The sequence below is a fragment of the Salvelinus alpinus genome, chromosome 22 (assembly GCF_045679555.1).
Source record: "Salvelinus alpinus chromosome 22, SLU_Salpinus.1, whole genome shotgun sequence".
Taxonomy (NCBI): Eukaryota; Metazoa; Chordata; class Actinopteri; order Salmoniformes; family Salmonidae; genus Salvelinus; species Salvelinus alpinus.
The window spans coordinates 18,723,445-18,737,407 of record NC_092107.1 but is presented as its reverse complement, the minus strand read 5'-3'; the positions used below and the strand labels follow the sequence as shown (position 1 = coordinate 18,737,407).

The window sequence follows — 13,963 nt, the reverse complement described above, 5'->3', positions numbered from 1 at the left end:
TCCCCTCCCAAATTTTTTTTTTTTATTGGGGTTGCCTCTCGTGCTTGCTCCGTTGAGCTATCTCCTCGTATCGTCTCCTCCTTAGGACGGCGATACTCCCCGGCCTGCGTCCAGGGTTCTTTCCCATCCAGGATCTCCTCCCAAGTCCACTCCTCCTGTACACGCTGCTTGGTCCATTGTTGGTGGGATCTTCTGTCACGATCGTTGTAATGATGAGACCAAGGCGCAGCGTGCATAGAGTTCCACATAATTTTAATAAAGAGAAACTCACTAAAACAAAACAACAAAAGCACAAACGAAACGTGAAGCTACTGGAGTGCACAAATGCAACACAAATGCAGACATACAAAAACCCTAGACATACAAAAACCCTAGACATACAAACTAGCGAACCCACGCTAGTCACACCCTGACCTAACCAAAATATATAGAAAAACAGAGATATCTAAGGTCAGGGCGTGACAATAATTCCTATAATAACTACAACCTAAAACTTCTTACCTGGGAATATTGAAGACTTATGTTAAAAGGAACCACCAGCTTTCATATGTTCTCATGTTCTGAGCAAGGAACTTAAACGTTTTTACATGGCACATGGCACATATTGCACTTTTCCTTCTTTGGACTTTATATGGCGATTGGCATCTAACTTTCGTAATAAGGTGTATTACCACAGCCGACCGACCGACCTCAGTTCATCTTTCAATCACCCACGTGGGTATAACCAATGAGGAGATGGCATGTGGGTATATGCTTCTATAAACTAATGAGGAGATGACAGCCTACCCCGGCACACACGGATGACAGTGGGCCAAGTTAAGTCAAAGACAGTGGTTAAATGTTCTGACTATATTTATTTTGTTCAAGTATCGTATTTATTTTGTATCAAGTATCCCACCCAGTTGGTGGCGGCAATACATCTTTCTGGATGTAGTCCGCCAATAAAATCTTGAAGAAGAAGCAGCATGTTCTGACTAGAGGTTGTCAGGACCCGGTGCGAGAAACAGTCACTAATAATCGTCAGAACCCAGAAGATGAGGCAGACACAGCAGTACTAGAGATGGTGGTTTAATTAAAGAACAAAATCTTCAGGCAAAGAAACTAAATCCACAATGTCCAAAAATAAAGCCAAGAGGCACAAAATGGAAATCCTCCAAAATACAAAAGAAACTCCACAAAGTGGTAAAAAACAGCAGGGAAAAACAAACCTCAAAAGACTACTCAAATAATACACAAGAACTAAACCAGAGAACCTCTGGAAAATCCAACAAGAGAAATATCTGTATAAAACAAGGCTTGGGCTGGGGCTGGGTGCTAACTTACAAACACTGAGCAAGGAACTGAGGAACACACAGGGTTTAAATACTAACAAGGGAACGACCCACAGGTGCAAACAATAATTAGAGCAAGAAAAAACAAAAGGTACAAAAAAGGTGCAATGGGGACATCTAGTGACCAAAACCCGAACAGTCTTGGCCAAAACCTGACAGAGGTGAGGCCAAATGTAAGATCAGAGCCTTTTTGATAGACGTGTGGCAGGAGAGATAGGTCTCTGAGCCCAAGGGCCGGCATTTATATGCCCTCCAAGGAAGGTCGGTGGACCAAAATTCAAAGATCAGATTAGGAAGGAAGAGGTGGCATTTGCAAGATTGCGCCTAGGACATTGTACAATTAGCTCATCATTAGTTCTGGTTGGCAAGCATGTGAATGGCACAGATAGAACAACGAGACAGATATTTCACTGGATGTATAAATACGTTTCCACCAAATATAGTAGTGAAAGGAGGCCCAGCGGCCAGCAGTGGGAGAAGATGGATTTTGGCCTACATTCTGCAAATGTCATAGATGAAACATTTGATATCAATAGTTTTCTGTTCACAAAACTAGAATATGTTATGAACAGAGTTGACTACGTTTTGTAGACTTTAGCTGTTGCCAAAGTTTTTACAAATTGCGTTATTTAGGAGTGCAAAGGCGAATTGAATTATTGAACACGCGCATTTCACAGACTAGGTGTTCCCTAACAGAAGTATGCAGATATCTGCTAGAACGGGCCAATAAAATACAAGCACTAACTAGCGAGATCTTATTGGCCCGTGCGTGCTTGCCTTTGCCCACCTCCTTGATTGTTCTGCCCACGAGAACTCATTTATTCCCATTGGAAACGACAGGCTGTGGTCAATCTTGGTTTAGTTATAAAACATATTTGTTAATGTGTCGTTATATTGTTGTGAGTATTTTTATGAGAATGAAAGATTGAAGTGTAGGATCACTGAGGTAGGACGGGATTTTGGGGATGGGACTATTTGAAGAGTAGGGCTCTTTTTTATTTTTTCAGAAGTACTGAGTTAGGTAGGAGGATTTTGAAATGTGGCGCTAATGTTGTAAATCGTAATTGACCCACACACTCCAGCACAGTAGGTTGTCGGCATGCACCTTAAACGTATGTTTGCGGACCGCCATTGCACCATAGAAAAATAAGGTTCTGACTGATACGGTCTGACAAACATGTTACGTTACCTTATTAAGCAGTCAAAGGAAGTCATAGCTATCGGTCTGTTTTCTGTGTAAGGACTGCTAGCTACAGTGCACACTCCTGTTGACCCCTGCTGTGAGAAGAACAAGACACATTTGTTATGTAACGTTAATGTTTTTCTATCTCTTGCACCTAGCGTAGCTTGCTAGCTGTCCATCACGTTTTATCAGTGTTGGTTTGTTGTTAGTTATCTAGCTAGTTAACGTTAGATGTCTTTATGTAACGTTACCAAGCTAGTTAAATCTTCATATCGTTAACTTTTCAGCTTACTAACGTTAGCTATCTAGCTAAATATGGACTAACAGTTAGTAGTAACAACTCCTTGTGACTGTATCAGGTTTATCAGTTAGCTACTAAGCTAGGTGCGTTTAGCAACGCTAGTATTTAACTTACAAACTAGAGTTGTTGGGAATTTGCTTGCAAACCCCCCCCCCCGGAAAAGTCTGCCAGAAGTAAAATACAATTCAATTTCAATTTACTATGTGGATTGTGTATATAGTTGATCATTATGTAGGGGGAATTTGAGAATATGGAACATATACCGTGGGTCTTGCAGTTCCTCAGGGAGGTCAGTTCCTAACTGCTTACCTCAAGTCAAAGTCCCCCACAATTTCTTGCTTTTTTTGTGCAGTTATGGAGCACTTGCAGGACTGTTATTGACATGAGGTAAGCGGAGAGGAAGTGGGTCTACAACTGACCCATGTTTGGAAAGTTTAATTCATGTTCTATTATATGCTTTTTCTCAATTTCCCCCCATCATAAGGACTAACCTTACGGACAATCGGCAGAGTAAGTTGAAATTACATTTTATTTAACTTCCGGCTATGGAACGCCGTTTGGGTATTTGCGTGTCAAACAATATAGACGTCAAGAAATATATATGTCTTGTTTTGCACACTTTGTACAAAATAATAAAATGAAGTACTACAGGATATTTCTTAACGTAGCTCTTTATTAGCTAGCTATAACTGTCATGTTCACGTATCGCCAACCAGGATCAATCTGACCTAACCATTTGGGTGGTCTTAACCAATCATATCACAGTATGATATGGCGGTAAAATGCATCCAATTATAATTCAGTATGTTTACACATATGAATATTACAATATACACGTCAAAACACTATTTGACTCGTCAAATAGGCATTTAATTTGACACGTCAAATAACACAATTCTATTATAGAATGTGTGTACTGAATTTGCTCGTGCAAGCCAAGCGCCACCACTACGATCAGTAGTACTGTCAAAGCTGTACAAAAAAGAAGTCTGCAAACAAGTACACCATCCACGAACGATGTGTTTACCATACCGCGTTGGTAATAAGTAATTATTTGTTCGACCGAATGGAATAACGTCTGTGTGAGCATTTTAAATAAGATCAGGATCAAACGAACATGATCGATGTTTGTAAGTATATTTGATAAGGATGTTATTAGCAACTTCTGGGGTAGCTAGCTTTAGCTTGGTACCTAGCTTGCACCAATGCAACCAGCTTGAAAACAATGACCAGTAGAAACTGCAGTCATTATACATTTTCTTAGCAATGATTTGGGAATCGATGTGAGTAAGTGTTAGCTAGGTAGCCACTTGTTGTTCTATTGAAATCGAACTTCAGTTCATGAAAATAACTAGCTAGCCAGCTACTTAACCCTGTTGCCCAAAGCTAACGTTATAAACAGCCAGCTAGCTGAATTTGGCTAGTGAGGCTTGTGTTGTGAAGTTAGCCACAAGTGGAATTTGCTTTTCGCCTTTAAAATAAGTCCCTTTTTGAAAGTGACGCAGAAGGTTACAATTGGTGGAATCATGCCATATTTAGACAAAACAATGTTAAACAAGGTTGGAATGTGGAGCAATGAAATGGGGTATCAGTCTTCGGTGACACCCACAGAACACAACTGAAGAGTTGACGCAAATATTAGCATCATAGCTCTTATTAAATTAAAGGTTAAATAAAATATAAGTAAAACATACAACAACAAAAAATGCAGGATTTTGACTGTGTGAAATTACCTCCCCAGTCAGCTTATTGACATCCACATTGTATTGTTTTTTCCTCTGGAATAGTGTTCAATACACATAGTAGGTTGACTGGTACAATAAATGTGGCTCAATTCAGTGGTTTCAGAGTCCCGCAATAATAACTACAGCGTTAATGTTCTCTGGTTGACACTGAATAGACTGATAACCCATGTCATTGATCCACAATCCATAGGTAAGGCTGTACAGTGAAATAAGTATGCCCCCAATGGAACTTGAAAGTTTAATACATCCATTGTGATTTCAACAGATTGTCAAATTAACAAATTGTCTTGTTTAATTTATATAACATTCCAACCTCGTCCTTTTCCATTATGGCATGATACCACTATTAATTTGTATCACTTTTAATGAGACTTATTTTTAAGCGAACTGCAAATTCCACTATTGTGGCGTGCTTCACATAGGTGGGTCGGACCACCATTAATCAAATAAGAACTGTCTTTATAAATTAGGGGTATTTTAGATGACACCCAGCTAGATAGTTGGCTAACTATAGCTACTGAAACAGATTGTGGTTTTGCTATGTTTTTGGGGAAGAACAATGTTTGCATCCATCAGCTAGCTAGCTTTTTTTATGACCAGCACTGTCCAGAGTTTGGGAAGTGTCTGCATTCTTGCGGCAGGTGCAAGAGACAACTTTACCAGCATCATAGCATTCGTATCGTGAATCGTTGTGACAATTGAAATACTAGTGATGGTGTAATGAATGTATAACAACTGCGTAAAACATTTATGAATGTGTTAAATTATGTGACGTGCAGTCAATCACCACATCCTCATCGGCAGACTCGACAGCCTTGGTTTCTCAAATGATTGCCTTGCCTGGTTCACCAACTACTTCTCTGATAGAGTTCAGTGTGTCAAATCGGAGGGTCTGTTGTCCGGGCCTCTGGCAGTCTCTATGGGGGTGCCACAGGGTTCAATTCTTGGACCGACTCTCTTCTCTGTATACATCAATGATGTCGTTCTTGCTGCTGGTGAGTCTCTGTTCCACCTCTACGCAGACGACACCATTCTGTATACTTCTGGCCCTTCTTTGGACACTGTGTTAACAACCCTCCAGGCGAGCTTCAATGCCATACAACTCTCCTTCCGTGGCCTCCATTTGCTCTTAAATACAAGTAAAACTAAATGCATGCTCTTCAACCGATCGCTGCCTGCACCTACCCGCCTGTCCAGCATCACTACTCTGGACGGTTCTGACTTAGAATATGTGGACAACTACAAATACCTAGGTGTCTGGTTAGACTGTAAACTCTCCTTCCAGACTCACATCAAACATCTCCAATCCAAAGTTAAATCTAGAATTGGCTTCCTATTTCGCAACAAAGCATCCTTCACTCATGCTGCCAAACATACCCTCGTAAAACTGACCATCCTACCGATCTTCGACTTCGGCAATGTCATTTACAAAATAGCCTCCAATACCCCACTCAATAAATTGGATGCAGTCTATCACAGTGCCATCCGTTTTGTCACCAAAGCCCCATATACTACCCACCACTGCGACCTGTACGCTCTCGTTGGCTGACCCTCGCTTCATACTCGTCGCCAAACCCACTGGCTCCAGGTCATCTACAAGACCCTGCTAGGTAAAGTCCCCCCTTATCTCAGCTCGCTGGTGACCATAGCAGCACCCACCTGTAGCACACGCTCCAGCAGGTATATCTCTCTGGTCACCCCCAAAACCAATTCTTCATTTGGCCGCCTCTCCTTCCAGTTCTCTGCTGCCAATGACTGGAACGAACTACAAAAATCTCTGAAGCTGGAAACACTTATCTCCCTCACTAGCTTTAGGCACCAGCTGTCAGAGCAGCTCACAGATTACTGCACCTGTACATAGCCCATCTATAATTTAGCCCAAACAACTACCTCTTTCCCTACTGTATTTATTTATTTCGCTCCTTTGCACCCCATTATTTCTATCTCTACCTTGCACATTCTTCCAGTGCAAAGCTACCATTCCAGTGTTTTACTTGCTATATTGTATTTACTTCGCCACCATGGCCTTTTTTATATTTTTATTTATTTATATATATATTTTGTTTGCCTTCACCTCCCTTATCTCACCTCACTTGCTCACATTGTATATAGACTTATTTTTCACTGTATTATTGACTATGTTTGTTTTACTCTGTGTTGTTGTATGTGTCGAATTGCTTTGCTTTATCTTGGCCAGGTCGCAATTGTAAATGAGAACTTGTTCTCAACTTGCCTACCTGGTGAAATAAAATAAAATAAAAATAAATAAAAATATTCAGGTCCTGATTAGTCAACAAGCTTATATGACGAGTCAAATAGTGTTATTTAATGTTTTTTTTGACACGCAAAGACCCGAACGTTGTAATATTAGCGTTTCTCAAAGTATCTATCAGTTAGCTAATGTTAGCAAGCTAACTACCTGAGTGCTTGCCTTGTAAACATCATGCAGCGAGGTAGCTAGCAAACCAACCTGGTCTCAGCATTTCATATGATTCTGTACGTAAATCCGGGACATCACACTAAATGAACTGTTACATTTCATATGGTATGTATTATTTTGTGAATGTTTATCACAATTCGTATTATGTTCCAAATTTGAAAAATGTACAATATGTACATTTGCAAAACACATGTTACAAATTCTAGCTAGGTGGCTAAGGTTAGCTGATGTTAGCTAGAGATAAGGGCTAGCTAACATGCTAAGTAGTTGCAAAGTATCTAAAAAGTTGCTAATAAAATGCTAAAGTTGTCTGTGATGAGATTCTAACTTGCAAGACGTTACCGTTATATGCCCACCTACCCACCTCGACCAACCACCCAGTAACCATTTGTCTTGTTACATTTGGTATGGTTACATATCAAACTAATTTGAGTGTCCCGGATTTACATTTACTATGTTACGTCTCGTCTATAAGACCAGGCTGAGCAAACAGCTGGCTTGCCACAGAGTGTATTCAGAAAGTAGTGAGACCCCTTGACTTATTCCACATTTAATGTTACAGCCTTATTCTAAAATGGATTAAATAGTTGTCGCCCCCCCCCGATCACATTTACACAAGTATTCAGACCCTTTACTCAGTACTTTGTTGAAGCACCTTCTGGCAGTGATTACAGCCTTGAGCCTTCTTGGGTATGACACTACAACCTTGGCACACCTGAATTTTGGGAATTTCTACCATTCTTCTCTGCAGATTCTCAGATCCTCTTGTCAGGTTGGATGGGGAGTGTTGCTGCTCAGCTATTTTCAGGTCTCTCCAGAGATGTTAGAACGGGTTCAAGTCTGTGCTCTGGCTGGGCCACCCAAGGACATTGAGACTTGTCCTGAAGCCACTTCTGCATTTCTTGGCTGTGTGCTTAGGGTCGTTGTCCTGTTGGAAGATGAACCTTTGCCCCAGTCTGAGGTCCTGAGCAGGTTTTCATTAAGGACCTCTGTACTTTGCTGTGTTCATCTTTGCCTTGATCCTGACTAGTCTCCTAATCCATGCAGCAGAAAAATATCCCCACAGCATGATGCTGCCACCACCATGCTTCACCATAGGAATGGTGCCAGGTTTCTTCGAAGTGACGCTTGGCATTCAGGCCAAAGAGCTCAACCTTGGTTTCATCAGACCAGAGAATAATTTTTTTCTTGGTCTGAGGGTCCTTTAGGTGCCTTTTTCGCAAACTCCAAGCAGGCTGTCATGTGCCTTTTACTGACAAATGGTTTCCGTCTGGCCACTCTACCATAAAGGCCTGATTGGTGGGGTGCTGCGGAGATGGTTGACTTTCTGGAAGGTTCTCCCATCTCCACAGAGGAACTCTGGTCACTCAGTTCCACCGGGTTCTTGGTCACCTCTCTGACCAAGGCCCTTCTCCCCCGATTGCTCAGTTTGGCCGGGCGGCCAGCTGTAAGAAGAGTCTTGGTGGTTCCAAACTTCTTCCATTTAAAGAATGATGGAGGCCAATGTGTTCTTGGCGACCTTCAATGCTGCAGACATTTTTTGGTACCCTTCCCCAGATCTGTGCCTCAACACAATCCTGTCTCAGAACTCTATAGACAATTCCTTCGACCTCATGGCTTGGTTTTTGCTCTGACATACTGTCAACTGTGGGCCCTTAAATAGACAGGTGTATGCTTTTCCAAATCATGTACAATCAATTTAATTTACCATCTCAAGGATGATCAATGGAAACAAGATGCAACTGAGGTCAATTTTGAGTCTCATAGCAAAGGGTCTGAATACTTACAGTACCAATCAAAAGTTTGAATACCTACTCATTCAAGTTTAAAAAAACGTTTTTTTACTATTTTCTAAATTGTAGAATAATTGTAAAGACATCAAAACTATGAAATATCACATATGGAATCATGTTATAACCAAGAAAGTGTTAAACAAAGCAAAATATATTTTATATTTGAGATTCTTGAAAGTAGCCACCCTTTGCCTTGATGACAGTTTGCACACTCTTGGCATTCTCTCAACCAGCTTCACCTAGAATGCTTTTCCAACTGTCTTGAAGGAGTTCCCACATATGCTGAGCACTTGTTGGCTGCTTTTCCTAAACTCTGCGGTCCAACTAATCACAAACCATCTCAATTGGGTTGAGGTGTGGTGATTGTGGCGAACAGGTCATCTGATGCAGCACTCCATCACTCTCCTTCTTGGTCAAGTAGCCCTTACACAGCCTGGAGTCAAATGATAGTCCCGCTAACCGCAAACCAGATGGGATTACTTATTGCTGCAGAATGCTATGGTAGCCATGCTGGTTAAGTGTGCCTTGAATTCTAAATAAATCACTGACAATGTCACCAGCAAAGCACCACCACCTCAATGCTTCACGGTGGGAACCACACATGTGGAGATTATCCATTCACCTACCCTGCGTCACAGGCACGGTGGTTGGAACCAAAAATCTCAAATTTGGAGTCAACAGACCAAAGCACAGATTTTCACCGGTCTAATGTTAATTGCTTGTTTCTTGACCCAAGCAAGTCTCTTATTGCTGTCCTTTAGTAGTGGTTTCTTTGAATCAATTTTACTGGGAAGGCCTGTTCCACACAGTCTCCTCTGAACAGTTGATGCTGTGTCTGTTACTTGAACTCTGAAGCATTTATTTGGGCTTCAATTTCTGAGGCTGGTAACTATTGAACGTATCCTCTATAGCAGAGTTAACTCTGGGTCTTCCTGTCCTGTGGCGGTCCTCATTAAAGCCAGTTTGATCATAGCGCTTGATGGTTTTTGCGACTGCACTTGAAGAAACTTTAAAAGTTCTTGAAATGTTCTGCCTTGATTGACCTTAATATCTTCAAGTAATGATGCTGTCGTTTCTCTTTGCTTATTTGAGCTGTTCTTGCCATAATATGGACTTGGTCTTTTACCAAATAGGGCTATCTTCTGTATTCCACCTCTACCTTGTCACAACACATCTGATTGGCTCAAACGCATTAAGAAGGAAACAAATTCCACAAATGTACTTTTATCAAGGCACACCTGTTAATTGAGATGCATTCCAGGTGACTACCTCATGAAGCTGTTTGAGAGAATGCCAAGAATGCAAATCTGTCAAGGCAAAGGGTGGCTACTTTGAAGAATCTCAAATATAAAATATATTTGGATGTGTTTAACACTTTTTTTGGTTAATATTTTCTACAAAGTGGAAAATGTAAAAATAAATAAAAAAATACCTTGAGTGAGTAGGTGTCAACTTTTGACTGGTACTGTATTTAAATAAGGTCTTTGTTTTTATTAATGTGCAAAAATGTCTGAACTTGTTTTCGCTTTGTCATTATGGGGTAGTGTGTTTAGATTGCCGAAACATTTTGAATTTATTCAAGTTTAGAATAGGCTGTAAAATAACAATGTGGAAAGTCAAAGGGTCTGAATAGTTTGCGACTGCACTGTAGGTTTGCCAGTCGTGAATGCTGCATATAGACTATCTATTTGCTTATCTAGCTAAGTAAACTTTAATAATCGACTCGTTTCAGGCATACCACAGATGACCTAAGACATGGACATAAGGAGAAACATGTTTGATGCTTTCAAGGATCAAATATGGGAAGGTAGCTAGCCATGTTTTTAACTTTGCATCTCCTTTTCTCATTATAATCATATTGATGTACCTGCTAGCAATGATATTGTCATCATTTATACTGACTCTTCTGTATTTTATATCCTCTCAATGAAGAGTTGGGACCTCTGAACCCAAACTGGTTTGAGGAACTCACTGCTGAAGCTTCCAGTTGGGATCGGGGTGATACAGAGAAAGAGAATCCCAGCACTGCAATATCTTGTGGACAAGATGGCAGTTTCAAAACACCATTGGGGAAATGTCCCCTTGATGGTGATATGTTCTCTACCCCGAAGATTTTCAGGCAGAGAAGACCACAGTCTCCTGAGACATTGACAGAAGATGCACTTTTTTCCCCTGATCAAGGTAGAGAGAAATATTCTGTTTGCGCTGTTAAAACAAACTATTCTAAGTTTCATTCACCTACCCTAGCCCAAAATGTACTGTTAAGGATTGTTGGCAAGCCTACTCCTTTCACATCCAAGGACCTACGCTACTGTTTAAAAGTTTTGGATCACTTAGAAATGTCCTTGTTTTTTTAATTTGAAAGAAAAGCATAACAATTTTGTCCATTTTAAAATAACATATTGATCATAAATACAGTGTAGACATTGTTAAAGTTGTAAATGCCTATTGTAGCTAGAAACGGCTTTTAATTTAATTTTATAGAATATCTAAATAGGCGTACAGAGGCCCATTATCAGCAACCATCACTCCTGTGTTCCAATGGCACCTTGTGTTAGCTAATCCAAGATGATAATTTTAAGAGGCTAGTTGATCATTAGAAACCCTTTTGCAATTATGTTAGCACAGCTGGAAACTGTTCTCCTGATTAGAAACGCAATAAAACTATTGAGATGAGACTTACATCTTGATGTTGGTCACACAGAAAACATTGGTGAAGTGAAATTAAGATAACTTATTTAAAAAATAATAAACGGAAAAGTGATGCGTGCATATATACTCCTTTGCTATGAAGCCCCTAAATACGATCTGGTGCAACCAATTACCTTCAGAAGTCACAATTAGTTAGATTGCACACAGGTGGACTTTATTTAAGTGTCACATGATCTCAGTGTATATAGTTGAAGTCAGAAGTTTACATACACCTTAGCCAAACACATTTAAATTCAGTTTTTCACAGTTCATGAAATGTAATCCTAGTAAAAATTCCCTGTCTTAGGTCAGTTAGGATCACCACTTTATTTTAAGAATGTGAAATGTCAGAATAATAGAGTGATTTCGTTCAGCTTTTATTTCTTTCATCACATTCCCAGTAGGTCAAAAGTTTACATACACTCAATTTGTATTTGGTAGCATTGCCTTTAAATTGTTTAACTTGGGTCAAACGTTTCGGGTAGCCTTCCACAAGCTTCCCACAATAAGTTGGGTGAATTTTGGGCCATTCCTCCTGACAGAGAGAGCTAGTGTAACTGATTCAGGTTTGCAGGCCTCCTTGCTCACACACGCTTTTTCAGTTCTGCCCACACATTTTCTATAGGATTGAGGTCAGAGCTTTGTGATGGCCACTCCAATACCTGGACTTTGTTGTCCTTAAGCCATTATGCCACAACTTATGGAAGTATGCTTGGGGTCATTGTCCATTTGGAAGACCCATTTGCGACCAAGCTTTCATTTCTTGACTGATGTCTTGAGATGTTGCGTCAATATATCCACATGATTTCCCTTCCTCATGAAGCCATCTATTTTGTGAAGTGCACCAGTCCCTCCTGCAGCAAAGCACCCACACAACATGATGCTGCCACCCCCATGCTTCACGGTTGGGATGGTGTTCTTCGGCTTGCAAGCCTCCCCCTTTTTCCTCCATACATAACAATGGTAATTATGGCCAAACAGTTCTATTTTTGTTTCATCAGACCAGAGGACATTTCTCCAAAAAGTACGATCTTTGTCCCCATGTGCAGTTGCAAACCGTAGTCTGTCTTTTTTATGGCGGTTTTGGAGCAGCAGCTTCTTCCTTGCTGAGCGGCCTTTCAGGTTATGTCGATTATAGGACTCGTTTTACAGTGGATATAGATACTTTTGTACCTGTTTCCTCCAGCATCTTCACAAGGTCCTTTGCTGTTGTCTGGGATTGATTTGCACTTTTCGCACTGAAGTACGTTAATCTCTAGGAGACAGTCTCCTTCCTGAGCGGTATGATGGCTGCGTGGTCCCATGGTGTTTATACTTGCGTACTATTGTTTGTACAGATGAACGTGGTACCTTCAGGCGTTTGGAAATTGCTCCCAAGGATGAACCAGATTTGTGGAGGTCTACAATTTGTTTTCTTTCCCTGAGGTCTTGGCTGATTTCTTTTTAGAATTTTCCATGATGTCAAGCAAAGAGGCACTGAGTTTGAAAGTAGGCCTTGAAATACAGCCGCAGGTATACCTCCAATTGACTCAAATGATGCCATGACATCATTTTCTGGAATTTTCCAAGCTGTTTATAAAGGCACAGTCAACTTAGTGTATGTAAACTTCTGACCCACTGGAATTGTGATACAGTGAAATAATCTGTCTGTAAACAATTGTTGGAAAAATGACTTGTCATGCACAAAGTAGATGTCCTATCCGAATTGCCAAAACTCTAGTTTGTTAACAAGAAATTTGTGGAGTGGTTGGAAGACGAGTTTTAATGACTCCAACCTAAGTGTATGTAAACTTCCGACTTCAACTGTAGCTAATTGGAACTGATGGGCGCCTCTCTTCCGTGAAGCTTTAACATGGAAATATTCCTTTGTGGGAATCTTGTTAAAGGTGTAGTAATTTTACATTTTGTTTCATGAAAATAAATGAAAGTGAAATTCCAAAAGTTTCCAAAACCGTATCGCTAGTGAGGATTGTTAACGTGTGGACAGAGCGTCGGAACAGTTGTACAAATTCCTGCTCCGTCATAAGTTATTTAACTGAGAACCCTTTTTTGGTGAACGAGTGCTAGACCTACCTCTAACCAGTTGGCCTATCTCCTTTTTCTGATTTTTCTATGTTATCCCTGATTACGTGGCTGCGGAATGTGTGCACTGATATTTTCCGTTTTGCTGCTCAGGAACCTCTGCAACAGAAAAAATGGACACAAGCCCATGTTTATTTGGAAAATCAATAGACAGGTGAGTGTCTCTTTTTTGTGCTGATACGTTGGCTTTTCACAAATTTGCTAATCTAAAAGTATATATTGCTTTGCTAATGCCTGGATCCTGATATTCTGACCACCTGCTCAGAATGTGATGTCAGAACACCTGCTCTTGTGATGGTTGACATCAGTGGTTCTATTTTCAGCGAGACCCCCAGTAAATCCTATAGAACAAGGCTGCATGGAGACAGTTTTGGTAAGCTGACTGGTGACTTTTCAG

The 13,963-nt window shown here is 40.5% G+C and overlaps 1 protein-coding gene across 9 annotated transcripts in view; it reads left to right on the top strand.

The window, feature by feature from the left end:
- Window positions 1-2,159: 2,159 nt before the first annotated feature.
- The window catches only part of brca2 (BRCA2 DNA repair associated), a 34,398-nt gene continuing 22,594 nt past the window's right edge, over window positions 2,160-13,963 (top strand). For 3 of the 9 annotated variants that reach the window (XM_071359352.1, XM_071359356.1, XM_071359349.1), the window contains exons 1-5: window positions 3,708-3,945; window positions 10,526-10,600; window positions 10,726-10,974; window positions 13,660-13,720; window positions 13,890-13,939. In XM_071359352.1, the coding sequence (XP_071215453.1) occupies window positions 10,549-10,600; window positions 10,726-10,974; window positions 13,660-13,720; window positions 13,890-13,939 (412 nt within the window). In that variant the 5' untranslated portion in view covers window positions 3,708-3,945; window positions 10,526-10,548. Of the gene's footprint in view, window positions 2,278-2,341; window positions 2,639-3,706; window positions 3,946-10,525; window positions 10,601-10,725; window positions 10,975-13,659; window positions 13,721-13,831; window positions 13,940-13,963 lie in introns of those variants that run through there. The other 6 variants (XM_071359355.1, XM_071359354.1, XM_071359351.1 and 3 more) reach the window with 5 other exon arrangements.